Below are 26,535 nucleotides of genomic sequence, written 5' to 3'. Positions count from 1 at the left end.
AGGCAGCTCTTTTGATTTTAAATGAATTTTTCTGAGATAAGGTAGATTTTCCCTATGATTAACACAGAATGAATCATTCTACCCAGGCTTCATACTTCAGTATGCTTTTGTTTGTGATGATAAGAGCTACCCCTCACTTGCCTCCCTGCATGGCCTCGTGTGGCCTTTGAGTGACCGAGCATTCTTGAAAGAGAGGCTGGGTTCTTGCCACAGAGGATTCCGGGCAGATGATACCAGCCAGTCATTAGCGTTTGCTACAATAGCCCAGGGCGTTTAACTAGAGGGCAGTTTGGTTCTACAGAGAAAGATTGCCTTTCTCCTGAGTGGACTGTGAAACGTGGAAGCGTTCGGAAACCTGTGTCAGGGGTGTTTTCATTCCCATCTGAGTAACCAATCAACCCCAAATAAGCAGTTTCTGCACCACTTGCCTCAAGAGTCTGTTCTCTGATGATCCAAATTCTGACATCTCTGAAGTCATTTTTCTGATCTCTTATCTCAAGTAACTGCAAGAATTTCCTATCATCTATGTGGTGTGGAGGCCTAAGCTCTATAGAACAAACATCCAAACACAGCTCCCAGTTTAAAAACTCAGTGACATTCAGTTCTTCTCTTTCAGGGTTTCAGGACAAGCACAAACATTGTCCCCATTTTATTTTCTGGTCTATTAAGTCTCAGGTACTAGGCATGTTCTAGGTACCATATGGTTTATAGAAGGAATATGGTCTGAGTTTTACTCTTGGGGAAGTTGCCACCAGATTAGAAGAACTGTGTCCCAAATGGGAAATGTGACAACCTCAGGGCACTGTGAAGAGGAACTCGGGTGCCATTGAGTAGCTGCACTTGTGGGCCTGGCTCACCCCTCAGCTGTGACTTACATCCACTCTCACCAAGACCCCCTAGAGGTCCCTATGTGGCACCACGGGCTGGACTCTCCTAAAGATGATGGTAGTCTGAGATGTTTGCTCTTGTCAATCCTGACATGAAACCCTTGCCCCTCACTCCCAGGTCTATCCCCCGACTCCCAACACATACACACTTTTACTTTCTTTCCAGCAGAGGCAGAGACAGAAAGACCCTAGGGCTTGCTGGAATTTTTCTCATTGGGTTAGCTGGAAAAATCCTCCCTCACCTTGATGACTTATACCAAATAAGGTGTAATGAATATTTTCTTTGAGAAATAAGAATTGCTATGGATTCACAGTGACTTACTTACCTTACCTTAGCTGGAATGCATATTTTTTATTTTGATTTAAAGTCCCCTGGGAAAGAGCTTTCTCAAACCATCCTTCAGTCTCAGCAACAAAACACCAATTAACATACAAGGTAATGAATTCACAAAGATCCTTTAAGCTGCTCCCCCACCCAGCTAGGAAGCAGCAGAGTTAGGATTCAGGTCCAGAACTGTCTCCCTTCATACTTAATGATCGGAAACAGAAGTCAGGGCCCACTCAGCATCTTGCCTCACAGCATGGAGAACTAATAATTTCTGTTCATAAACTATCATACAGGTATTTGATACTCATACAGCCAATGGGGGCTACAAGGGTGCAAATCACAAAAGTCTTGCTTCAAATCATCCTGGATGTTACTAGTGCTTTCTACAGTTGGTTCTTGTCATATGGAAAGTACCTCCCTGCAGCTGTCACTCACAGGGAGAACATACCTAGCCTGCCAAAGGTCCCAGGTCCCACCCCTAGCATCACAAAAGAGAAGGAATAATAATAATAATAACAATAACAACAATAATAATAACAATGAGCAAAGCCAGCATGTGAAGCTGGAGAGAGGACCCCGTGATTGACAGCTCTTGCAGAGGACCCAGTTCAGTCCCCAGTCCTCACATCAAGTGACTTACAGCCAGTAGTGACTCCAACTCTAGGGGATCCAATGCCCTGTTTTGGCTCTACAGACACAACACTCACATAGGGAAACCTACACACACACACACACACACACACACACACACACCCTCCTACCCCTTTACTCTGTTTTTTGTTTTATTTGTTTCTTTTCTAGATGGAGTTTCTCTGTGTGGCCATGACTGTCCTGGAACTCACTCTGTAGACCAGGCTAGCCTCAAACTCAGAGATTTGCTTGCCTTTGTTTCACAAGTGCTAGATTAAAGGCATGCTTCTTTAAAGGCTAGCCATTTCCTGGCTAATAAAATCAAACATCTTTAAAAACCTCATACTATTTCTGTATTTTTTTTTTTGAGACAGGGTCTCACTATGAAGCCCTCGCTGGCATGGAATTCATTATGTAAACCAGGCAGCTACAAACTCTTAGAGATCTGCCTGCCTCTGGTTCCCAAGTACCAGAATCCAAGGTGTGTGCCGGCCATGCCTGGCTGAGGAGTCCTTTTGGTAAAGGTACAACATGACCTTGTCTTGTTTCATCATCAGACAGATGCCTGATACTAAGAGATCCACATGCTAACTTTCAGTATTATACAAGTCTCTAGCTACCTCACAGTAAGCTTATTTTAGGGGGCCCTCCCCACTTTCCCACCTCACTAAAGTAACAAATATGTTTTAGAAGTCAGGTTCCACCCCTTCACCCCAAACTAACTGCTAGATTTTATTTTGTTTTTCTCATAAGATGGGCTTTGTGGGGTTTTTACATGGTTTGGGAATTTCCTTTCTTGACATCCTTTGTTTTTTCTGGAAGAAGTCTGTGTTCATGCCCCAGGGGAGCCTTGGATATGCCATCCTGTCTCCAAAGTAGCCTGTCCCTGTCATCAGCTCTGACCTCTCAGGCCCTAAGGCTCCCTTCTCACCACAGCCTTCTTTTCCCAGCCCAAAGGAATGTGCTCTGTATCACAAATGGAATCCAAGTCTTCTTACGTTCTCCATAAAGGTGATCACAGTTAGCATCTGTGAGGCTCAAACGAGTTACCTCTTCTGATCACACTTTCCCCATCTGCTTTCAAAGGTGGGTTTGATGGTGCCAGACATTACCAGGGTAAGTCATCCAGGATTCCTGTCTCCCAGTAATAAAATAGATACACCAGGCCAGTCTACGTATTTCATAGTTTGGCTGAATGATCTGAGTGGTGCCAGCTCAGAGCCATGACTGGATCATGGTCAGTGTGACTTCCACTAGAATGATGGTTGTCAGCTAGAGGCCTTACAAGGGACATCTGGATGTCTGGAGACATCTTTGGCTATTCTAAGCAAAGAAAATGAGTAATAACATTTAACACTAGGACCAGGAATGATGCTAAACATTCGGTAGTCCCCAGGATAGCCAGCACAACAGAATTCTTCCTCAAAGGCCAAGGCTGAGAAATCCTGAGCCAGATTGGGACTGAGGACCTGCTTTTATCCTGTTGTCCACAGCCAATATCCTTGTGTCCCTCTGACCAACCAAGGCAAAAAGCGAGGCTCCTGAGAAGTCCTCACAGGTCTTTAGTCTAGTGTAGAGGAAAGTAAAGCATCTTGGAGGCCAAAGACTATGTCTATGGATTCTACCTAAGGGGCACTTCTGGAAATGACCATCCTAGACTCAAAGGCTCTGAAGGTGCTTAGGACCAACAGTATCTGTTTCAATTTATGAATATGTGTGTGCGATGTATGTTCAGATGCCCAAGGCAGCCAGAAGTACAAGTCAGGTCTTCTGGAGCTAGATAGAGTTACAGGCATTTGGGAGGTGTCTGATGTGGGTACTGGGGTCTGAACTTGGGTCCTCCAAAAGAACAAGCACTGCTAACTATTGAGCCATCTTTCCAGTCCCAAGATCACCCAGATTATTTAGTGTGGCCCCTGAGAGTCTAGTCTGTGTAGTGTCAAACAAGAGAGATGAGCCAGAAACTCACACTGAGAAGGAAGGGATGGTGTGATCCTTAGCTGTGGATGATCTGAAAAGTCCAGAAGAATCCATGTGAAAACGTCTCAACAAAAACTAAGAAAATTCAATATAGTAGAAAGATGCAATGGAGAGAATCGCCTTGTCTATGGAAAGACTGAAAATATAAAACAATAGCTTGTGTTCTTCAGTAGTAAGTTCGGGTACAGTTACCATAGCAACAGGACACAGCAGCAGCTATGTTTTGATCAGACCCATGGTTCTGTCTTTGTCATCTGTGAGTCATCCAACCATTCCTAGGGCCTGATCCTTGTCTTGATGGTTAAAAGTGGCTGCTAGCACCATGATGATAGCCTGATGCAGGACAGGAGAGAAGAGGAGAGAAAAGGCCCCACACATGTGATTGCCGTAGCCTCATGCAGGACAGGAGAGAAGAAGAGGAGAGAAAAGGCCCCACATATGTGATTGGCTAGAACTTAGTCACACATCCAAACTCAGCTCCAAAGGAGACTTTGAATTTTAGTTTATAACCATGCAGCTTTAAAAACAAAACCAACGTTTACTTCCTAAGGAAGTGAGGGTATTTTGGGACAATCAGCAACCTTCCATAAAACGTAGCAAGAAAGGCTCTGGATCTGTGCAAGAGAATCACTAAAGGGCACAAATAAGATTTGAATAAATGGAAAGACAAACATCGTTATTGGCCACGAAGATTCAACATCATAAACTTTCAATTCTCCCCAAGTTAATTTGTAGCTTTAAATATGTTCCCAATAAAAACAGCATCAGGATTTAAAAATATATATAAACAGAAGATTCTGAAGTTCATATGGAAAAATAAGCAAGAATCCGAGGACTAAGAAATTTTGAAACACCAAGTATTAAAAACATATTATAAATCTACAATAACTAAAAAGCACTCTGTAGAAAAGTGTTAAGGGCAGAGGTGCAGTAAAGACTCCATTTGCATGTGGGAATTTGCCATTCAATGGGGGAAAACGACAATTAAACATTGAGTTGCTTCCAGATCTCTGGGAACAGGGAGAGTTGGAGGAGTATCTTAAACTTTTGTCAGAATAAATAAGTGTACCACAGATTTATGTGTATATAATGAAAGTAGAACAAGACGGGGAAACATTAGCAGAATACATATATACTACTTGAAAATGAAAAAAAGATTTTCAACCTAAGACATGGAATCCAAAACCAGTAAAACAAAATATCCACTCAGTTATGTAAAAATAAATATTAGTAAAAATTCCATGAGCCACAACCAAAGTCAAATAATAGTCCTGCACCAAGTCTGGGTCCTAAAGGGAACGAGCTCCTGAGAATCAGTACCAATTGCCACAGTGAAAAGAAGTGTGTGTGCATGCACATAGATACACACACACCCACTGCTCCTTCTTAAACATATGAAAGCAAATGCTGAAGCTTCTACAGAAATGTAGGAATGTTCTTAGATTCTGTTTAAACCTAGCACACACCAAAGCTTGGCAGCGTAGCATGTCAGCAAAAATGTAGAGAGGAGGGAGCTGTCATCTGTTGCCAATGGAAGGTTAGAAGTTTAGCCTCAGCCGGGCAGTGGTGGCACACGCCTTTAATCCCAGCACTTGGGAGGCAGAGGCAGGCGGATTTCTGAGTTCAAGGCCAGCCTGGACTACAGAGTGAGTTCCAGGACAGCCAGGGCTACAAAAAAAAAAAGAAGAAGAAGAAGGAGAAGAAGGAGGAGGAGGAGGAGGAGGAGGAGGAGGAGGAGGAGGAGGAGGAAGAGGAGGAGAAGGAGAGGAAGAGGAAGTTTAGCCTCTAAGGAGGACAGCTTGGTGATCCACTCTAAAGGGAAAACATGAATGATTTAGCAATACATTGAGTAAGTAAAGGTTATCACATTGATTCATCTATAAGGAAAGTGGGACAACTAAAGGTCTTATGGATGTGCACTTGTGTTTGAGGATGGAAAAGATAAGGTCGATACTTGGGCACTTGTCTTTCTGAAAAACTATTGGTCAAGTTAGCTAAATACTTGTTCTGTGTTAAGCTGGGTACTGAGTACCTGGGAGTTCTCCACAAGAAAGACTGATCCCTGCCTCCCCTACCCCTCCTCTTCCCCTAAGCTGGACCACTGAGAAGGCAGAGCTAGGCATCATCCCTCCCAACACTCCTCCTTCCCAGAGGCCTACAGACTCCTGTTGGTTCATCTAAGTATCACTAAAAGCTGCAGGTGAGAGACTCCTGGCAGGCCTGAGGAAGTGGAAAGCCAGGGGTCTGAGGGAAACATTGCTGGAGAGGAGAAGGAAGGAAACCAGGGAGACAACACTGTCCTTCACTCCTTCCTCCCAGTATCCCTCTTTCCTCCTCCTCATGAGAAGGACATCCCCTCTTCCCTTAGCAGGTATGGCCTGGCTTCCTTGAGGATCCTATCTGCTAAGGCCCCACCCTCATCCCCAACACACACACACACACACACACACACACACACACACAGCTTCTCCTGACAACCCTGTACTAGACAAGCTTGCCCCATAGGGATGGACACTTTGTGATGAGATTGAAGATCTCCAGAGAAATGGCCTTGTAACAATAACCAGGCTGGCTCCCAGGGATTGTCTAAACCTTCTGCCCCAAAAGAAAGCAGTCACTCACTCTTCCTGTGTTTGGTTTTGTGTGCAAAGTTAAGAGCTTCCAAAGATTCAGCTATCAGAGTGGGGATGGGAGGAGGTAGCAAAGGTAGGACTCCGTACGTCAGTGGCTACAGAGTGGGACGGAGTGTTTTGCCTATGACCAACCCAGGTCATAGCCAAGGGCGTCTGTAGGACTTGCTCATATCTGACAGCAGCTGAGTCAACTTCTTCCCCAAGGAGAAGAGAGGTCAGGAAGCAAAGAGGCCAGGGAGGAGTGGACTAGAGAAAGAAGAACAGGAGGCAGAAAGAAACGAGGGGCTGTCCCTAACTAGCCAGAAGCCTATGAGAAGGAGGGGTGGTGTATGGCCGGAGCCTAGACTATTCCACCTGGCAACCTGAGTCAGATCAGAGCCAGGCTCGTGCTGACTTGAGATCTTTAGACTCATGACGTATTGCTGTTACCCACAGACAGGACCTTGCCCAGCCCATATCAGAGAAGCTTCTTTTTGCAGAGAAATAAAACAAAGGCCAGGCGGTGGCGCACGCCTTTAATCCCAGCACTTGGGAGGCAGAGGCAGGTGGACCTCTGAGTTCAAGACCAGCCTGGTCTATAGAGCAAGTTCTAGGACAGCAAGAGTTATGCAGAGAAACCATCTTGTATACACACATACAGAATTAACTCAGAGACACTGGAGTGTTAGAGAGAGAGAAGTATTGGAGACTCAGTTTTAAAAGAGATGTCATCATGCCACCTGCCCCCTTCTAGGGGTCAGGAATCTATGTGGGAAAGGAGACAGGAAGATTTTAAGACTCAGAAGTGATGAGTGACTCCAAGACAATAGTGTTCCCTAGTAACAACAGGACTGATGCATGTGTGAACTCAGAGACTGTAGCAGCATGTGCAAGACTTACACAGGGCCAGCACGGAGACAAGGAGTGCCAACCGTATGCAATACATTGTCTGCAGTTGACTCCCACTGGCAAACAGTTTCTGTTGGAGTGTCACTGAGTGTATCAGCCACACTCCAGGTCTGGTCCCATGCCCAGAAGCAGCTGGCCAACATAAAAGAATTTAAATGCTACTTTTGTGGATTTTTGGTTTCATTTTTTATCCTTTGGGCTTTTTTTTTTTTTTTTGAGATGGTAAATTTGAGTGCGTAGAGAAAAGCATGATCAAAATATATTGTATGAAAAAGAATTTAGTTAAAGGAGCTCTAAGACCTGTCTTGGGCAAAACAAAGGTTTTAAGGGGTGCTTAGGGAGCAGGTCCTCTGGCGTGTTATCTAGTTAAAATGGTGGCTGCCCCTGGAAGGGTCGGAAGGCAGAGGAAGAGAGCACAGGGCTGAGATAGCAGCTTTGGGTGCAGGAGACCCTGGTCACCTAAGGAACTCACTTTCCTCCTCCCCTGCTTGGTCTCTTCTGACTACAAGGGTACAGTGTGTACTCTTAGCTATACAGTGTGCTCTTCTGAACTCATGTACCAAGCAAGAACAGCAGACTTGGTCACCCAGGTAGGCAGGTGGACTCAGTCCTGAACAGAAGCATCACTTTGATTGTTTTTATAGTACTTGCAACCTTTGTGACTATCATCTCGACCTTGTAAAGGCAACTCTGGGTACTTCAGCATGGAGGAATATCTGCCTCGGCCACATGCCCAAGTTCCCAGTAACAACATTTCTGCAAGGGGACAGTCAGGCGTCCCAGATCCCTCCAACTTAAGTCTTGTGTGACAGATGTGAAAGAGGCAGAAAAGTTCACCTTTCACACACTCCATTGCATTGATCCTTCAAACAAGCGCACAAACAGCGTGTGGTCCTGAGCTGACAGGGGACCGGCCCAGGAAGGTGACTTTTAGCAGGGATATGTCACAGCCAGTGATGAAACCCTGGCAGCCTGGATCCCAACCCAGCGTTCATCCCTGCTTTCCCACCACAGCCAGAGCCAAGCCTTGCCCTCTCTGGGTGCCAGAGCCAGGGTCGGGGACTAGCCGCAGTGGCCCAGCTGTTAGGGCTCACTGTTCCTTCTGTAACTCGGGAGCATTTGCTTAGAGCAGCACTTTTCTATGTGATTTCTTTTTTCTCAAGGAATCCCAGCTGTAAGCAGAAACAGGGTCACAGATACAATGTAGGCAGGTCCAGAAGCACTTCCTGCCCCACCTCCTTTCCAGTCTGAATCCCATGGGATGCCTGGAGCTGAAGTTCAGATGCCAGCAGGCAAATGAGCATGGTCCTTTCTGAGCTCTGCTTATACAGAAAGAGGCCTTCTTTGCAAGGCTCACCTCAATAGCCCAGAGTAGCAGCAGAAGGAGGCACAGGGTGGATGGTTACACCAACCACATAGTCTATATTTCTCTACAGAGCTAGGCCTGGGGTTTGCAGAGGTAGTGGGAAAAAATTATTTTCTAGAAGCCTGGCTTCTAGATAAGAAATCTTAGAACCCTGGAATGTTAAAATGGGCCTCAAAGAAACCACCTTGGTTGAGGCTGGCCCACTCCTATGACTCTCTCGGGGCTGTTGGCTAGTGCGTGGGCATGGGTCCTGTTGGGCTGTGTTGTAGATTCCAGATGTCTGTCATGGCTCAAGGAGGCAGAAGCGCAGGAATTTGAGTTCACTCCACCAGGTGCTGGGTGGATGCTGGGCTGTCAAGTCGCCGGGGCTCTGCCCGGGCATGGAGAGGTCTCAGCCTGAAGTCCCACTGGGGCAGGTCTCTTGAGTGAGGGTCTCCGCCTGGGAGACCCGTGGTCTTTGTCCTTGAGCTCCCAGACGCCTCTGGGAGCTGTGGAAGAACTGAGATGCAAGGGCATATGGGCTGAATCAGCACGTAGCCGAGAGGGATGAGAGGGAGCTCTGGCAGTGCCCTGCGGGGAGAGAGACTCTTGGTTACCAGCACTCGCTTGACTGGGTCAATGGCTGGGATAGCTTGCTTGAGTTGGCAGGCCTCTGTGGCTGCAATGTAGAGAAGTCCTCCATGGGAGATTAGACGACTAGATAGTTGAAGACCTTCTCTATGGTTCCCCACAGTGGGGCCCCAAAGACACAAGGAAGTCCATGGTTTTAAAGGTTACTGTCATGGCAGAAAGTGGATGAGCTGCATCACACTCCCCCCACACACACAATTTCTCAGCACAGACCTGAGTTAAATAGAGAGGGAGGAGGGTCTGGGAAGGAATGCTTAATTGGCTACGTCCTCTGGCCCTTTAGGTATCTCAGGAATATGGAGATCTCTCCAGGCCCTGAGGCCTGTAGTCACACCCTCTGCCTGTGGAGGGGCTGGTAGGGGCGCTGCCCCGACATGACTGAAAGGCTTGGATCAATGGAGGTCTTTGGCCACGTGTCAGGAGTCTGGGGTCTGGGAGTGTGGGGAAGTGTGTGCCGTCCCTTGCAGGGTCTCCACCATCTCTAGCCAGTGCTCCACCAGAAACCAAGCGAGCCTTTCACGGTCCCACACTCCTATACAGAAACTACATCTGGATCTAGAGCATTTCTCTCACTTGCTACACCAGGAGATTAACCTTGCATAGGCACCATACTCCTGCAGGCAGGGCTCAGTCCTCCTCGTCATGGATTTCAAATCCTTCTTCCGGGCATCTCAGACTCTTTGAGGTTGGCTCTAACACAGCTGTCTTGTCTCACTATTGTAGGGAACACTGGTCACTTTCCCTTTGCTTCCAACTTCCTGACTCCTTTGATTGTTCTCTTCACGGTCTGTTCAAATGCTAGCTTCCACCCAACACTGAGAGCTGCTGCTGTTGGTTATACATCAACAGATGTTGGCTACACCAACCATCCGTCCTCTCCCCCTTTCAAATCCAGCAGCTCAAACTCTTGTAGGTTTTTCTGATTCAATGATGCTGCATGTATGTGAACCTGAATCCCCTGAGCTAGTTAACTTTTGAAGGATGGAGGTCAGGGGAAACCTACTCCTTTTTCACAGAGGAATCTAAACAATATGATTTCTAACCTTAATATGGCCCTGATGCTGTGGAGGATCCTATCTTTTGCTGAGGAGTTGTAAGTACTGTTGAAGGTTGACCAACTGGGAGATAGCCCTAGACTGAGGTTAATTGAGGCAGGCTATAACCTACTCCAAGATTCCCTTTACTGGAGATTTCCCTAGGGTATGTGCATCTCTCTAACTCAAGAAGGACCCTGTTGTGTGTATGAGGGTAACCATGTGGCCTTTATCGGTGTTGCAGGGATTTGAAACTGGACAACATCCTTCTAGATGCAGAAGGTCACTGCAAGCTGGCTGACTTTGGGATGTGCAAGGAAGGGATTCTGAATGGCGTGACAACTACTACCTTCTGTGGGACTCCTGACTATATAGCTCCAGAGGTAAGGCCTTTGTGCAGAGTTAGCTTCTCTCTCTTACTGTCAGAGCAGAGGCAACAACCCAATATTATACATTTGCGGGTCATCCAACGATGCTAAGAGAAGGCTCTGCAAAAGTAGGATGTACTCTAGGAGTAAGAAACAGAAAGGGAAATGGTTTTCTGTCAGGATGTGATCATGAGAAAGGACTGGTGAGCTGAGACTGACTGGCTAGCCTCCATGGTTGAGTGAGTCCTTGCTAAGTATCATGCATCCATCCTAGTCCAGGACTACCACCAGAGCTCGGACTAAGAGAAACTGGTTGACTTGCAGGAGAGTTTTCACTTCTTTCTAATTAGAACATTGAAAGTCCACTGAAGAGGCAGCAAATGCCTCTGGATGTCAAATTCACAGCAAAACCAGGAATGCTTTGCCATTTCCACTGAGGTAGAAAGTCTACAGCACAGGCCCGCACATAGAACAAGAGGACAGTGTAAGCAAAGGTCAGAGGTGCCCACTGTGAACTTTACCAGGGGATTGCCTGTGTCAAAGTTGAGTCACCATGATATGACCATTTTTCTTGTGTCCTTCCAGAATGGTCTGACCCAAACTGAGAGATCCTTAGCATGGATGAATCAGACTTAGTCATATAGTCACACAGACACTTAATTAAATGCCTTCAATGGTTTTGAGACACATAAGATGGGAGGGAGGTACCAATCCCATTAAGCATTGCCCATGTGCAGAAGCCTCCTTCCACGGGACATTATTTGCGCACCTGCCAGACAAAGTTCCATGGGGATGGAGTTGACTGAGGCTCTGGCTGCTCTTCTAAGAGAGCTTTTTGTCTAGACAGAGTGACACAGACATAAGTAGAGCAGTGCTGTCTAAAACAGGACAGTGTCCCAGGATACGGGAAGGCTTCATGGAGCTTCCAAGACTGGGATGCTGAACGGCAAAGAATGTACTTTAGGTTTGCTTTAACCCTAGGGATGAGGAGAGCATTGTTGAAAACAAGAAGTATCAGAATGGGAGCCATGCAGAGAAGGAAAGCCCAGTTCTCTAGGCTGCGAATCCTCTCAAGGCAGGATCTGAGTTTCTAATCTGGGTACTACCAGGCTCCAACGTCAGGTCCTAAAGAATGGTCTTTTGACTGAGTGGGCGAGTGGGTGACTGAGTAAGTGAGTGAGTGAGTGAAAACTTAAATAACACAACTAGAGAGCTGGCAGGATGGCTCAGCAAGTAAAAGCCTGTGTAGCATGGGCCTGCCAGCTGGAGTTCAAGCCCTGGAACATACTCAAGGTGGGATGAGAGAGCCAATGGCTAAGAGTTGTCTCTTGGCTTCCACATGTGTACCATGTAACGTGTTACCTACACACACACACTCACACACCACTCTAATCAATAAAATAAAACACATTTTAAAAATAGCATAGATAGAGCAAATGGTTTGTTAGTGTCTGTAATAATGAACAAAATTAAGACTCAGGGGTCAGGAATATGACTTCAATCCCTTAGGATCTATGAACCTGCTAAGGGGAGAATCTTTATCATCCTGAGAAGAAGGCAGGCCACCAGAGTACACATCAACAGGCTGAGCAGAGCCTTCACAGTACACACCTAGCAACCATGTAACCAAGCCTATGGTACAAGACAGTAATCTCAGCACTCAGGAGGCAGAAGCACAAGACTGAGAAGTTCAAGGTCACCCTCAGCTGCATAGCAAGCCTGCAGCTACCCTGAGGTTCCTGAGACCCTGTATCACAAAATATTTAAAATATTCTGATCTTAGTGAACTGGAACTGGACAGCTGGAGAATGGGATTGTTTACATTGCATATTTCTCTCTTGGTCCCCAGGAGTGATATTGTTAGATATCATTTCCCTGTATATATCTCCTAGTGTTAGTGCTGCTTTTCCAGAACATTCCATATTATCCCGTTCGCTTGAGCTGATTGTGAAGATAGAACACCTATTGGGTTTCCTCATATAAGTGGGCCATGGTAGCAGCTTTAATGGCCTCTGACTTGGAATCTGAGCCTATGTGTCTTTGACCTAAAATTCTTATACATCCTCTATAGGACACTTGTATAAAGGTGTTTTAAGTGCACAGAGAAGGATTCACTCTCTTTTTTATGTAGTCACTTATACCTTGATTATACTGTAATACATCCAGTGAATGTCTGGTAGGTTTTTTTTTTTTAAGAAAAAGGGACATTGCCTTTGTATTCTTGTGCTGACACGAAACCTCTAGTTTTAGAATTCGTTCTCAATGCTGTGTGAATTGATAATAGTTTCTGCAAAAACAAAATGAAAGGCGGAGTGAAGGACAGGCTTTTAGCAGTCTGTTCACAGATCGGACAACACAGGTTGAGCCAGCGAGAGCTCAGGAGTGAGGCTTGTGGGCCCAGCAGCTCAGTGCTCAACAGAGCTTTGATCTTCTAAACTTGGTGATTTCAGCCTCTCTGTTAGTGTTGTGTTCCCTTAGCACACAGCCAGTCAACAGTAATGAGAAATAGATGAAAGCAAGACCTCTCCTAGGACTTTTCTTTACCAGGAGAGTCTTCCATTCCCATTCCTCTGTGAGCCAGTGCCACAAAGGCTTGACAGCAGTTAAAGATCCCACCCAGGAAATACATGCACTTTACAGTGAAGGAGCCCAGTCAGCCTCTGTGTAAAGTAGCACACTAGCAAGAGTCTTGGAAGTGCTTAGACATGGCTCTGTAACTCTTCCTGCCCACTCTGTACTTTGTGCCTACTGGGCAGAATTGCTATAGCACCAGAAACAGCAAACAAATGCTGGCCTTGTGGTAGGCAAATGACAGCCAGTAGAGAAAGGGCTGACATCCCTGACAAGGGCTGGTTAAGGATGGCATGACATCGTGCCCCTTGAGCACTTACCACGGTGCACAGCCCACAGCAAGGACTGGCCAAGTGTAGCTCCCTCCCTTGGTCTCTTCGCTGTTGGGTTATATCATGGGGTATGAGAAAGAGTCCTGGGAGTTGAGTCCAGACCTGCCTAGCGTGTCCTCGTGCACCCCCGATGATGTTGAGAAGTGTATTAGAGCCTTGAGTTCCTGTCTTTCCCATGGGAATCCTAATGCCTGCCCTGCCCAGCTCAGCAAGCTGCTTTAAGGCTCTAATGGGATTAGAGGTGGGAGTGCTTCAGAAGACATACAGAGGCTAGCCTTGAAACCAGAGCCACCTCCGGAGTGATCAGCTCTGCCAAGCCGTCCCTACACACCTTGCACCCCTGGCTCACACTCTCTGGCACTTGCTCCCTCTTTTTTCTGGCCCCTGCTACACAAGAAATGACTCTCAGTTCTGGGTCACACCCAGTTCCATCAGGATCCTTCTCTCTTACCCCAACCCTTGACCTTCCTTACCAGATCCACTGCTGGCAAGGTGATCAGACCAAGGACAATTAGGGCTGAGCCTAAAGGGAATTTTACAAATGATCCCACCAAAAACAAGGCCGGATAAGGCCACCCTGCCATTCCCACAGCCTCACCCAGTATGGGCATAGACAAGCTCATAGAGAGACCCCAGAGGTGTAGACACCAGCCATCCATCTAGAAATGGCTAAAGTGGCCAACTGGTCAGCAGGAGCCCATGAGCTTCAGAGTTAACAGGGTACGCTGAGTAAGATGCGCACAGTGTACGGAATGGAGTGATACCTGTGTTCTAACAGTATGAATGGGCTGGGCACCATAGCGGGCTCTGGAGAAATGATAGGCAGTAACTCTCTGGAACTTTCCAGATGCTCCAGGGAAAGAGCTGTCTGTGAACAAGTGACTGAAATACAGTATTATAAGGGAAGTGCCCCCAAACCCTAGGAACAGGCAAGACCTTAGGATGTCAGAGAACAGAGACTCTGAAAAGGAGGAGATCCTGCCATATGCATGACCTTGAAGGACAGAAACCAGGAAACTTGGTAAGCCAGACTGACCACTAGGTCTCAGGAGGTTGAGAGAGACTAGGCTTTGCCTGTGGCCCCAGTCTAGTGCAGCCTGAGTCTAGAGGTCCCCTGCACTAACCACTAGCGGAGAACCCCCAGATGCTAAGGAAACAGGTCATTCATCAAAAATACTGTAGAGGCAGCTACATGTTCTCACAGTCTTCTTCCCAAATAGAGATGGTTCCTAAGCTAAGTGTGGACTTCATGTCATTAGATGCTGCTACTGAATTCTGTTTAATCCCGAATGATTTGGTCTTGTTGTAGGAAGGTGTGTAGCATGTTCTATGTGGGTTCCTCCTGAATTAATGTTCTGACTGTCCATTTGGCCAGATACACAGTGACTGGGAGGAGGGGACCTTGTTGAGTGTGGCCCTGGTCAAAGATAAATTCACATAATAGTCATGGAACTTTGAATTTTGGGTTTGCCAGTAAAGATAGCATACATTCACAGAGTTAGCCCCAAGAGAAAGGGGATCTGTAGAGTCTATTAAATGATAAGGTCATTGGTGAAACTCGGAGAACCAGGAAGAATGACGGAACTGAGTCTTTTACTGTCATAGTGGTCTCTGCTGGGTAGAACCCATGGGCTTGAGAAGAGGCCTTTCCTCTTATTTCCTTCCATGGAGCATAAGGCTGAGGTAAGTGTTAACCACTTAAGGAATACCAACTTTCTGTTTCAAGCCAAGTATGGTGGCACATGCCTTTGATCCCGGCACTCAGGAGGCTGAAGCAGGCAGATCTCTGAGTTCCAGGCCAATCTGGTTTATATCGTGAATACTGGTCTAGCCAGGGTGACAAAGTAAAATCTTAGCTCAAATGGGGGGAAAAGACAAAGGAAAAGATCCTCGTTTCATTCCCACACGGCAGGCAGGCTGCTCAGGCTGTGTGTGATGGGAACTGAGCTGCACAGCCAGTCCCTCTCAGCATCGCCTTTGAAGTTTCCATCCTGCTGCCCTAACCATGAGTTACTGTTGCACTGTGCCCTCACCTTTTGAGATGGACTTAAGTGCTGCTCAAGAGCTTTATCTGACATGCAGACAAAGAATCTGCCTTTGTTCCCAGCAGAGGTTAGACAGTAGATGCTCACTGTGGAGAGAGGATAGTTGGCTCCCACACTTAAGCCTCCCCGAAGAAGCTGGGGTAGTGCCCCCACCCCACCCTGGGTAGCACAGCTCCACTATGGTGGAGCAAGGTGGACAGGAAGGCCAAGGCCTTCCCACCAGAGTTGGTGGGAGAGTTCTTGCTGGAGTAGGGCTCTTAAATGATCCCTGACACTGTCTGTTTCCTGGACAGATCCTACAGGAGTTAGAGTACGGCCCCTCAGTGGACTGGTGGGCCCTGGGCGTGCTGATGTACGAGATGATGGCCGGGCAGCCCCCCTTTGAAGCTGACAATGAGGACGACTTGTTTGAATCCATCCTTCATGATGATGTGCTCTACCCTGTCTGGCTCAGCAAGGAGGCCGTCAGCATCCTGAAAGCTGTGAGTCACTGTCCCTCCCTCGCTGTGGCTCTGCTCCCTGAGGACACTCTCTCTCTCTCTCTCTCTCTCTCTCTCTCTCTCTCTCTCTCTCTCTCTGTGTGTGTGTGTGTGTGTGTGTTAGTCACTATCCTTCACCCATGGCTCTGCTCCCTGAGGGCTCTCCCCCCACCCTTTTGTGTGTGTGTGTGTGTGTGTGTGTGTGTGTGTGAGTGTGTATGTGTGTGTGTGTATGTCTCCTTTCTTCCTCTCTCTACCCGTCTCTTTGGATGACCCAGACAGCACCATGTTTTTTGACATCCTCCCTCTAGACACATATCCAGCAATGTTTGGACATACTGGAGTTGGTGTAGTTGCAGGAAGCATGGTGGGTGCAGATAGGTAAGGATGGACTAAGATGTACCAGAGTTGCTGCCAAAGAGCCTACAGCACACACGACAGCCCCACACCCAAAGAATGTCAGTAGCACTGAATACAAAAACTGTTGACACCTGGGGCTGGAGAAGTGGCTCGGTTGTTACAGAGGACCCACGTTTGATTCCTAGCACCCATGTTGGACAGTTGACATCCACTTGTGTTTCCAGCTCCAGGAAACTGCTGCTGTCCACTTAAAAACTCTCTGGGCATTGAGTTCACACCAGCACGTTCCCTCACATATGCACTTACACATAATTTAAAAGTTAAAAAATAAATGAGAGAGAGACAGAGATGGAGACAGAGAAACTGAGAAGACTGTTGATCTGCACAGACTCAGGGGTTAGAGGTCATGCTGTGGTAACTGCTTACTACTGTCTGAGAAGAGAGCCTCTGGCCCAGGGTATCGCCGCAGGGGTTCATCCCTAGGCTCATCTTCCCTCTGCTAGCAGAGGGAAGTAGGAAGGCTCATGGAGGGCAGAGGGGCCACTGCTTTTCTTTGGAAACCAACCCCCTAATTCCCTTAGCTTACAACTTAATATTTGTAGCCCATGTTTTCTAAGGCTCTGTCCTTATCACTACACCGCTGAAGGAAGTTATCCATGGTGAGGTAGTTCAGGATCTAGAGAAGGCCATTTCTGTCATAAAGCGGTGAAGAACCTATACAACAGCAAGCCTCCATCTTGCTTCTGCTGAACTCAGTGCAATTCCCTGAGAGCCAGCCATCGGCCTCCTTTGCAACCTTCACAATTTACTGAGTTCTGGGTAGAAAGCGGGAATGGAGCCTGTGCTGGGTGAACACATCTCAGGGCTCAAGGGAAGGTGACTTTTAGGCAGTGTATAATTCAGGTTGACATGAAACACCTAGGTCAAATATCAGCAGAGGAAACAATGTCGCTGGCTTCTTAGAGAATTCGAAGTAAGGCACTGCAGGGGATCACTGAACCAGAGATTAAGTAGGCAAAACTCAAACTGAGACATCTCTAAGTGCCAAACAAAAGAGTATAGACCAGTGTGGGATATCTGAGTCACTGAAGCAGGGTGACTTCCTGGACATGTAGGTGAGGGAGACAAAGACCACAAGTCATCTTCAGATCAATGCCCATGTGGTTTGGGTTTAAGGACACCAGAGGTGTTACAGGACCCCAACCCTAGCCCTAAACCTTTCCCATGTAAGAAGCTTTCTTCTGCTGGTCAGCCTTAAAATTTCACCACAGTTACCAAGTGTCTTAGTCACTAGAGATGCTGACCTTTTACCCTATAAAGCACTATACTTGGTCTCTAACACACACAAGGACAACACATACCCTCCCCCAATACATACCTCCCCCAACACACACATCACATAAACACCTTTAATTTTTGGTGCCTATCAAAATTATTTTTTAGTTTATTCTGGTGTTCAGGTTGAAGTTATGTTTATTCTCAGAACTTACTGAACCTGTCACTATCCACTTATAATGACTTCATCTCTAACTTACATGGGCATTTTTAAAATTATATTTATGTGTGCATGTGCCTGTGCACGTGTGTGCCAAGTGGCGTCTATGGAGGTCAGAGAGCAATTTTCAGGCTTTGCTCCTCTCCCTGTACCACGTGGGTCCCACTTACCCAGCTCAGGTTGTCAGGTTTACCCAGTGGGCCATCTTGCTTGCCCCTACATGGGCATTTTTTTGTGGCAATTGCAAATTCAAACTAAAACCATGAGATGGGTTAGGAAAAGAAAGAGTTGGGATGGGATATCTGATCATTTGCATACCCTTTGTATATTTACATACATTTGCATCCCCCCCCCCCCCGTTGTCTTTCCTTACTTCCTTGCTGTGACTTCCAGTCTCTGCTGAAAAGACCTGAATATCTGGGGAAATCAGAGAATAGAAGTCAGGTCCTAATCTCAACTCGGTACCTTGCTAGCTGTGCATCTTTAGCCCAGCTAACTAACCTCTCTGTGCCTTAAGTTCCTCCCTTATAAAGTAGAACTAGTAATGGCACCTCGAGGGAGATGAATCCATATCTGAACTATGTTTAGAATGCTGTCTGACACATGCTATGTCGTATGTTCAAGGGTAGAACACCCCAAGAGTTAGGCCTCTAGCGTGTAAGCACAGACATAGGAAATGACATGAAAGCTATTCCCTCATGAGTCACAGCTGGGAGGCTCCATCAGTAACTCTTCTGTGCCTTCCCCCCACAGTTCATGACCAAGAACCCGCACAAGCGCCTGGGCTGTGTGGCGGCGCAGAATGGGGAAGATGCCATCAAGCAGCATCCCTTCTTCAAGGAGATTGACTGGGCACTGCTGGAGCAGAAGAAAGTCAAGCCGCCCTTCAAGCCACGAATTGTAAGTGGGCTCCCAGCCCCCCCTCCATGAGCAGCTGCTACTTTTGTACCAATCTGTGTGGGCCACGAGCAGCCTGGGGTATGGCTGAAAGACCAAGAGTCTCCCACAGGAGGCTGAGGCCCCAGACATTGACAGTCAAAACTAGGACGCCCACAGCACCGCAGTCTTACCTCCCCGAGCTCTGTTTACTTATTTTAATCTGTCATGATGACGTCAGTTTTTCACATGACATAGAGATACATACAAGGTTTTTAATTTTTTTTCCTTTATCAAGAGATATATAGGGTCGTGCCTTGAAAGTGTCCATGTAAAGTAGAATACTAGCTCAGTGCTGTCATGGTCCTTATATGGCAGAGTGTAAGGGGAGAATCAGCGACTGTCACAGAAAGGCTGACACACAGTTGTGCAGGAAGAGGCCTGTGTCCTGGCCTCTATCACGGTCCCATCTCTGATATGTCCCTGCCCTCTGCCTGCTCCGAGGCACAGCATATGCTGTTACCCTCCACATGCAGTGCCAGGCACCAGTGAGGAGTGGAGATCAGAGGGGTATGGCACTCAGAAGCTGAACAGTGGACTACAGTCAAGCCTCAACTGGGGAACCAAAGCCTGCAGGATATCCTGCAGGCTAACCTATTGTGGAAGTGTCGAAGAGCAGGCAACATTAACCCGGGAGACACATCTTAATTCCCACTGAGGTAGTCTTTCCCACTGAGAATCTCGGCAGCTAGCTTCAGGCACCTGGGAGCTGAAGGGAAGAGTTTCTTAAGCAGGAGTTCCAGACCCACGAGGCTGGCAGATCAGAGGTCATCAACCAGTTCTGTCAGAGGACTCTTTCTCCCTCAGCCACAAGGACAGAAAAGCCACGGCGCTAAGGCCTGCCACCATTCCTACATTGCTTTCTGCTTTGCTCTGTGTGATTCTTGAGAGATATACAGCTTCAAACAAGCAGGGTTTGGGGTTCATTTCTCTCTGTAAACTTCTCTTCCACTTTAGCCCATCTCACTGCAGCTCTGTGCCCCCCACCCCACCCCTCACTCCATGGCAAGCCCATGTTATGGGTTTTGTAGCTAGGGAAGGATTGAGGTTCTGGTTTTTACAGCAGACATGGCCCGCTGCATGTGCCAGCCTGCCTGATGGTTGGGGCTGGGGCTGGGGCTGGGGCTGGGGCTGGGGCTGGGGCCACTGCTAGTCTCCAAAGACAAGAACAACTGAATGAATGCCAGACAGAATGTGTGAAGCAGGTCACTAAAGGCCTAGCAAGGATCAAGCCTATGGGCTGAACTGTAATTTCCATGTAGTTTAACTTAATTAATCCCTAGAGAAATAAGAAGCAGAACTAGAAAAGTCCAGGCCCAAGTAACAAAAACCCAAAGGAGACCGGGGCCAGTCAGATGTCATTGCCATCTACAGAATGGCTTGGGATTATGTTGAGACTCTGGGTAAATGAGCCACTTTCAGCCAGACTCATGGGGAGTCAGACCCAGAGAGGCTAGATAGGACACAGGCTCAGCCTCTCAAGAGAGAGTAGGGAGGTGAGGCCCAACGAAGTCCCCTGCAACCATGAGGAGATGCAAACACTGGTGTGGAAGAGGAAAGCTACTGTTGTAGAGAAGCTCCTAGAAGGGAGGGGCTGGCGAGCTTGAGCCACAATTCTCAAAGGATATTTAAATGAGTGGAGTCCAGGAGACTAGGCTTTCCCTGGGGTCTAATAGTTGACAGAATCTAAGAAGTGACCACGGGGCTTTCCTAGGAAGATTTGCTCTAAGCCAAGGCAGACTCTAGGATTTAAGCGGTGGTGAGAAATTCCAGTTCCTGAAACATCGTTTAAAGCCCCATCAGTCCAGTGCATCCTTGCTGGGTTTCCAATCTTTAGTCTGGGATACAGTCTCTCAGTACTCGTGCGTGGCTTCTATGCATTCTCTAACAAGGCATTCTGAGAGGAGCCATACCGTGGTCAGTGGCCATCTCACTCACAGAGTAAGAGCAGAATGACAAGCGGGCCATTCAGGAGAGTGTGAAGTGACTGTGAGCCTGGGATCTGGGACAGAGCCCAGACGCCAGGGAAAGGCTGAAAGAGTGGGGAACAAACAGGAACAGGCTACCACGTGTCCCACCCCACCAGTAAGCAGGTTCACCCTGGCTCAGGCAGGCTCACAGCCCCTTCAGGTTGTCCCTAGCCAGATGGGAAGATGTTCTTGTAGGTAAAGGTATAAGGAGTGTCCAGAAGCCGAAAGGAGGACATATTCCACTGGGTCTGGAATCAGGTCTTGGATCACATTTCCCTGAACCCCAGTGCACAAGAGACTGGACTTCCCTTATTTCAGCCTCTGGGAAACTTCCACCTGGGACTAGAAGCAGAACCCTACTGGATCCCTCTACTGGGGACCTGCATGAGCGTCTGGTGGCTTTCTTTCCCAGTCAGAGTATGTCCCAAGGAAAGGATTGGGCCACACAGGGCTTCCGACATCTAATCTCCTAAAGCTGTCTTCACTATCTCCATGGAAAGTGTCTTGTGTATGTAAGCGACCTCACTGTCCCTGAGACTACTGTGTTGGAAGTCAAGGAAATATGATTCACTGGGCTGATTTCTTTTGGCTGAAATGAGAAAAATAGTTCATTAAGTATGAAGGAAGAGGGAAGGAAGTTAGAAGACTGTGCAGGAGGTGTTTCTAGTCATACTTTGGCTGGATCCTGTAGATTGTTCAGAACTACCAGGTATAGGTTTTCAAGGCGTTTAAATACTTGATCACATTTCTATCCGTGGAATCTGCGACCTCTCTCATAAATATCAAATTTGTAAATAAAAAGAAAAGAGATGAAGGGAGAGAGGAAAAGAGAAAGTTGTTATCAGAAAGATGTCCTCGCTCTGTCCCCAAGCTAAAGCTCCTTCCTGAAATATGGAAACACCATTAGTCTGTACTGCCTGCAGCTCAAGTCTGGTAGAAGACATTGGATTAAATTAAAGTCATTCCATTTATCATCGAGGCAAACCCAAAGGCCCAGTGTAGAAAGAAACTCAGATGGGTTTTTTATAAGCCATTTTCCTCATGAAGCCAACTAGCTTAAGGATGTCTGCCTAGCCCAGGCAGTAGCAGAAAGGCAGGCCAGCTCTGTACTCCCTTAACAGATGCAGCCTTAGACAATGCAGTCCCCCCACAGGTCCCTCTGGAGAGAGCTACTGAGGCACATTGCCACATTGCCACAAAGTTGTCCTTCTACTCGTGGGTCAGAGTTTCCATTGTAAGACTGGCTCTCCTTGGCTCAAGGTATCATATAACTTGAGGACCTGCCATTTGCCTTCATACGGGAGCTCAGCAAGGCAAGGTTTTGACAGCTGAAGGGCAGCTAGTTCAACACTGGGAAGAGGCAGTGGGGACAAGGGACAACTATCAGCCAGGGACACTGTGAGATTCTTGAATCCTGTCTTACAGACTAGCGTCAAATGAAGGGATAAAGACTGTGGGAAGAAAAAAAAAAGATAAAATCTGTGAGCAAACAGCACCAGCCTCATGGTTGTTGCTAGCCACAAAGAGACACTGGCCACAAATTTAAACAGGCAAATGAAGGAGGTTCAGAAAAGCTTCTACCTACTATTACCAAACACCTTAAGAGAAGTGTGGTCAAGTTCTGGGACTTGTGAAAGAGCCTGCATTTCTTCTGTTTGGAATTAGCTCTACTTGTTTTCCAGCTATGCCCTGTTGACCAGAATGCCATTGTCCCTCAAAAATCTAGTTAGTAGCCATCACACTTTCCTTGCTGGCCAGGATAGCTGAGTCACCCAGCAGGTGACCTGCCTGTTGGATTCAGGGAAGATGCTGGTTTTTGTTGAGCCCAGGAGCAGTCAGAGCATGCAGCCTAGCATTTGAGAATAGTCACAATGTAGTGTTTTGTGTTTGTAGAACTCTTTAAGTCTCCTCAAACCCATCATACAGCCAGACCCACCTCTGCCATGCCTGGCTCACCTGGAGTCCGGGGCCTCCTCACACCCACTTCAGACAGCTTCCCACCTGGTTCCCAGCCCCTCCACAGGAAGCCTCCTGCCTCTGAAGATATCACCAGGAGATTGTCCAGATTGGAGGCTGGAATTTGGCCTCTGGTCAGTTTCTGTCACATACCTCCACCGGCTGCTGTCCTGCAGGCACTGTCTTCCTGACGTGTTTGCTAAGCTGAGATTCCAATGCCCCTGGCGCTTCCGCCTCCCCATGTAACCCCTGCTCTGATTCCCCAGATGTTAGGAGTGCAGCCGGATTTCCAGCCTTTAAGTTGTTGTCACCCCTTTGTGCTGGCCTGTATTCAGCGGCTCTACTTCAATATGGAGAGCTGCTTCTCATGTATCCTTCAGTATAGCAATTCTTTATACAGCCTCCCTCCTCGTGGTCCCTGTACATTCCTCCTGTCCCCGCTCTATGCAGCCACACACTGAACTGATTTTATGCAAATGATGTTCCTTCAACACCAAACCCAAAACTCTATGGACATAAAATCTAATTGACAACAGCTAGCAGAGCCTCTGATGTACAGACAATAGCCAAGCATGAACATTTCTTCTCATTGGAGATTTTATTCCAAGATGGCGGTGCTGTCTAATCACTAACAAGTATCTCTCATTGAGCCTTTGTGCTCCTGGTAGGCTTATCTTTCGGGGGAGGGGGGCCACAGAGGGGAAGAGATGTGTTTGGAATGGATGCCATTGCAAGTTGTTTGGCTTACTTCTGGCCCCAATTTGTTGTACCCCAAAGCATTAGACTCTGAGTTCACAGGCTCCTTGGCTTTGTCCCTGGAATGGGAGCAAGCCAGTTAGGAGGGAGAGAGCTGCCTCCCAGAGACCTAGCTGTCCTCCATGAACACCAAAGGCCATGAGGGAAATGCTGGCCGAGTAAACTTGTCTTTGTGTACGTGTTCTCTCTTTTCAAGTTTGCTTCAGTGTGAATGTCCCTCTGTAAGGTAAGGCTTCCAGAGTGGGGAGTCTCTCCAGGTAGGTGAGCCCACAGGCCTGGTGACATAGAGGCCCCTTTCAACCTCATGATCTGTCTCCATTCAGCCATCCACGCTGCATGGCAGGACCCCAAGGGAGGCCCCTCCTGCATGCTCCTGCATGACTGAGCTGTGCTGAGAGAAAACCTGGGAAGTGGGCTCAAGAACTCACACCCTCACTTACTTAGCCCCAGGAGGAGCTCTGCTCAGCAGACATCCCTAAAGCTAGTCCACCTGCCCAGGGACCCCAATAGCATGGATGGTAATGTAGAGACCAGTGAGACACCATCATTATCCTCCATATTGGTGGACCAGGACCAGGACTTTGCTGGGTCCTTCAGTAAAGACACTTTCAAGATAATGGCCATGTCAGAGTGAGATCCCTTAGCATCTAAGAGAGTATTAACTCTCGAAAAGAGCCATAGGGACTCTGGCTCAGGTCTAGAAACCATAGAGAAAGTCTATATACCTGTTTTTGGTAGTTTGCTGAAGTGATGACATGGGACTGGCAGTGCACAGGGGACTAGCTTTGATCACAGAGAGACAGTGAGTCCTGTCACAGGATAGCCTTGTGATCATGAGAAGTCACTTCACCCTGACCCTCTGACCTTATTGGTAAAATGGAGTGAGACTAGGTCTCTCATAGGATTGAAAATATGACCAGTAAGAAGCCTAAGACACTTTGTGTGCCTCCTGGCTTCTTGGGGAAGTTAGTTTCCTTTTCTCCCTTCATGACTCCTTCCCATAGTCTGCAGGCTCTCTTCCTCTCTCACCAAGGCTCCAGGAAGCAAGCAGTTAAGTATTACAGGGAGACATATGTTTGGAGGCTGGGCTTAGAAATCAGACATAATCATGGTCTAGCCACTCTGGCCTATGGGATCTTAGAATAATGAGCACTGTGTCTGTCTGCTACCAGCAAAAAGGATAGTGAAGAAGACCAGGAGCCTAAGACTGGGGAAGGCTGCTCTAGATTCACCCTGCCATATTTCAGAGGTCAAGAAAGTTCAGATTACTGGGTGGCGGTACCACTCAGGGCAGTAGTCAGCTGAAGGCTGGGAAGGCATGCCTCTCAGGAGTTATGCAGAGCCTGCTGGGCTTAAGTCTGGTGCAGTCACTGGTACTTCAGAGGGTGGCTCACCACATGGGGGATTCTCAAGTTTTTGTCCTTTGCGATAATGCTAAAGGTTCCTTCATAGTATGGCCGCTTTGTTTTCGGAATAGGGAGCTGTGTAGAGACTAGAGACTATTAGCTATGTAGTCTAGAGACAAGGCTGGAATTAGCTATGTAGCCCAGGCTGTCTTAAAGTCCCAATCCCCCTCCCTCAACCTCCCAAGTGCTGGGATTATAGGCATGCACACCACATCTGGCCCTAGTCACCTCTTTTTTCTGTATAAGCACTATGTGTGCTCACTCTGCCTTCAATCTCAGTAGTGTTTTGGACAAATGCAGCTGTATGGCTTCCAGTGCTTTGATGTGGCAGCTGTCACCAATAGATACTATTCCAGGGCACAGATGTCCAGGTATCTCTTAGCCAGACAGTTATAGTGGTAAAACCCAGCCAAGTCATTTTGCCATATGAGAATTCTGGTTGCAGGAATATTCCTGTGGGTTGTGGTGTTAGCTCCTCCCCACCTCACCCCCTAATCTCTTAAGTACCCCAGGGAAGTATATGAGCCTGACTAGCCTATTCTGGATTTGATTAGGCATTTCTTTAGGCTCATGAATTTTCTACTGTGGCTTACAGGCTGTTGAGTTGGGCTATGCCTTCATGGGTTCATTGACATAGTATTTATTGAACTTAATTTCCTCCTCGCTCCATCAATATTTGAACATATACACATACCCCACACCTGCTTGTTGGGAGTATGGGATGATCTGTGAAGCTAAAGGTGATAGAAAAGAAGAGAAGCAGGGGAAATCAGGGCCAGCTTCCTGGAGAAGCCAAGTCTGGGAAGAGAAAGATGGTGATGGTTAAGGAGAGAGAAGCAACTGAGAAAAAAATGGTTTCAGACCACATCTAATCAATGGGATTTATGGAACCTGTATCTGGTCCTCTCTCCACAGTCCTACAGTATTTAGTGTTGCCTGGCAACAGCAAAGCAAACCTCTTCCCACCAACACTCTACCAGCAGTACCTAGGCAGAGGTAGCGTGCACAAAAAGACAAAGTGAAATATGTAAATGATAATAGTGATTACAGGGTCCAGGACTTCATTGATAGAACCAATGAGAGCTGCTGTAAGTTTTGCCTTTCAAAGTTACAGGACAGAGAGATAGACAGGGTGAAAAAGAGGCTCTCACCAGACAGGCTGGAATCCAGGTCCTCATGCACCATCCCGGGAGTCTTGTTAGGTCATGTCCTACCCTCCATCTTACAGATAGAGCCACCTTGCTAAAGAAGCAATGTCCTCCTGTCTGCCTTTGTCTTTCAGAGAGCTTTGAAGGGTTGTCCAGCAGCTAGGAGTGCATGGACAGTGCTCAGAGGCTGGTTCAAGTGTGGTCAAGGAAAATCAGAAATGATCTTAGCCCTCCCCAAGGAGGTACTCAGCCTTTTAGGCCTCCAGCCTACATTTGCTCTTTGCAGAGTACAGGTGTGTGAGCATGCTGTGCATGTTCGTGGGGTCCCCTGCTGCAT

General features: G+C 47.3%; 1 protein-coding gene across 1 annotated transcript in view; it reads left to right on the top strand.

Moving 5' to 3' along the window:
* The window catches only part of Prkce (protein kinase C epsilon), a 481,124-nt gene that overhangs the window by 437,894 nt on the left and 16,695 nt on the right, over positions 1-26,535 (top strand). The window contains exons 13-15 of the mRNA XM_028765100.1: positions 10,621-10,759; positions 15,986-16,174; positions 18,780-18,926. Of these exons, the coding sequence (XP_028620933.1) occupies positions 10,621-10,759; positions 15,986-16,174; positions 18,780-18,926 (475 nt within the window). The remainder of the gene's footprint in view (positions 1-10,620; positions 10,760-15,985; positions 16,175-18,779; positions 18,927-26,535) is intronic.

The sequence above is a fragment of the Grammomys surdaster genome, unplaced genomic scaffold (genome assembly GCF_004785775.1).
Source record: "Grammomys surdaster isolate TR1022 unplaced genomic scaffold, NIH_TR_1.0 149, whole genome shotgun sequence".
Taxonomy (NCBI): Eukaryota; Metazoa; Chordata; class Mammalia; order Rodentia; family Muridae; genus Grammomys; species Grammomys surdaster.
The sequence above is the reverse complement of the archived record's forward strand: the minus strand, read 5'-3'. Positions and strand labels throughout refer to the sequence as shown.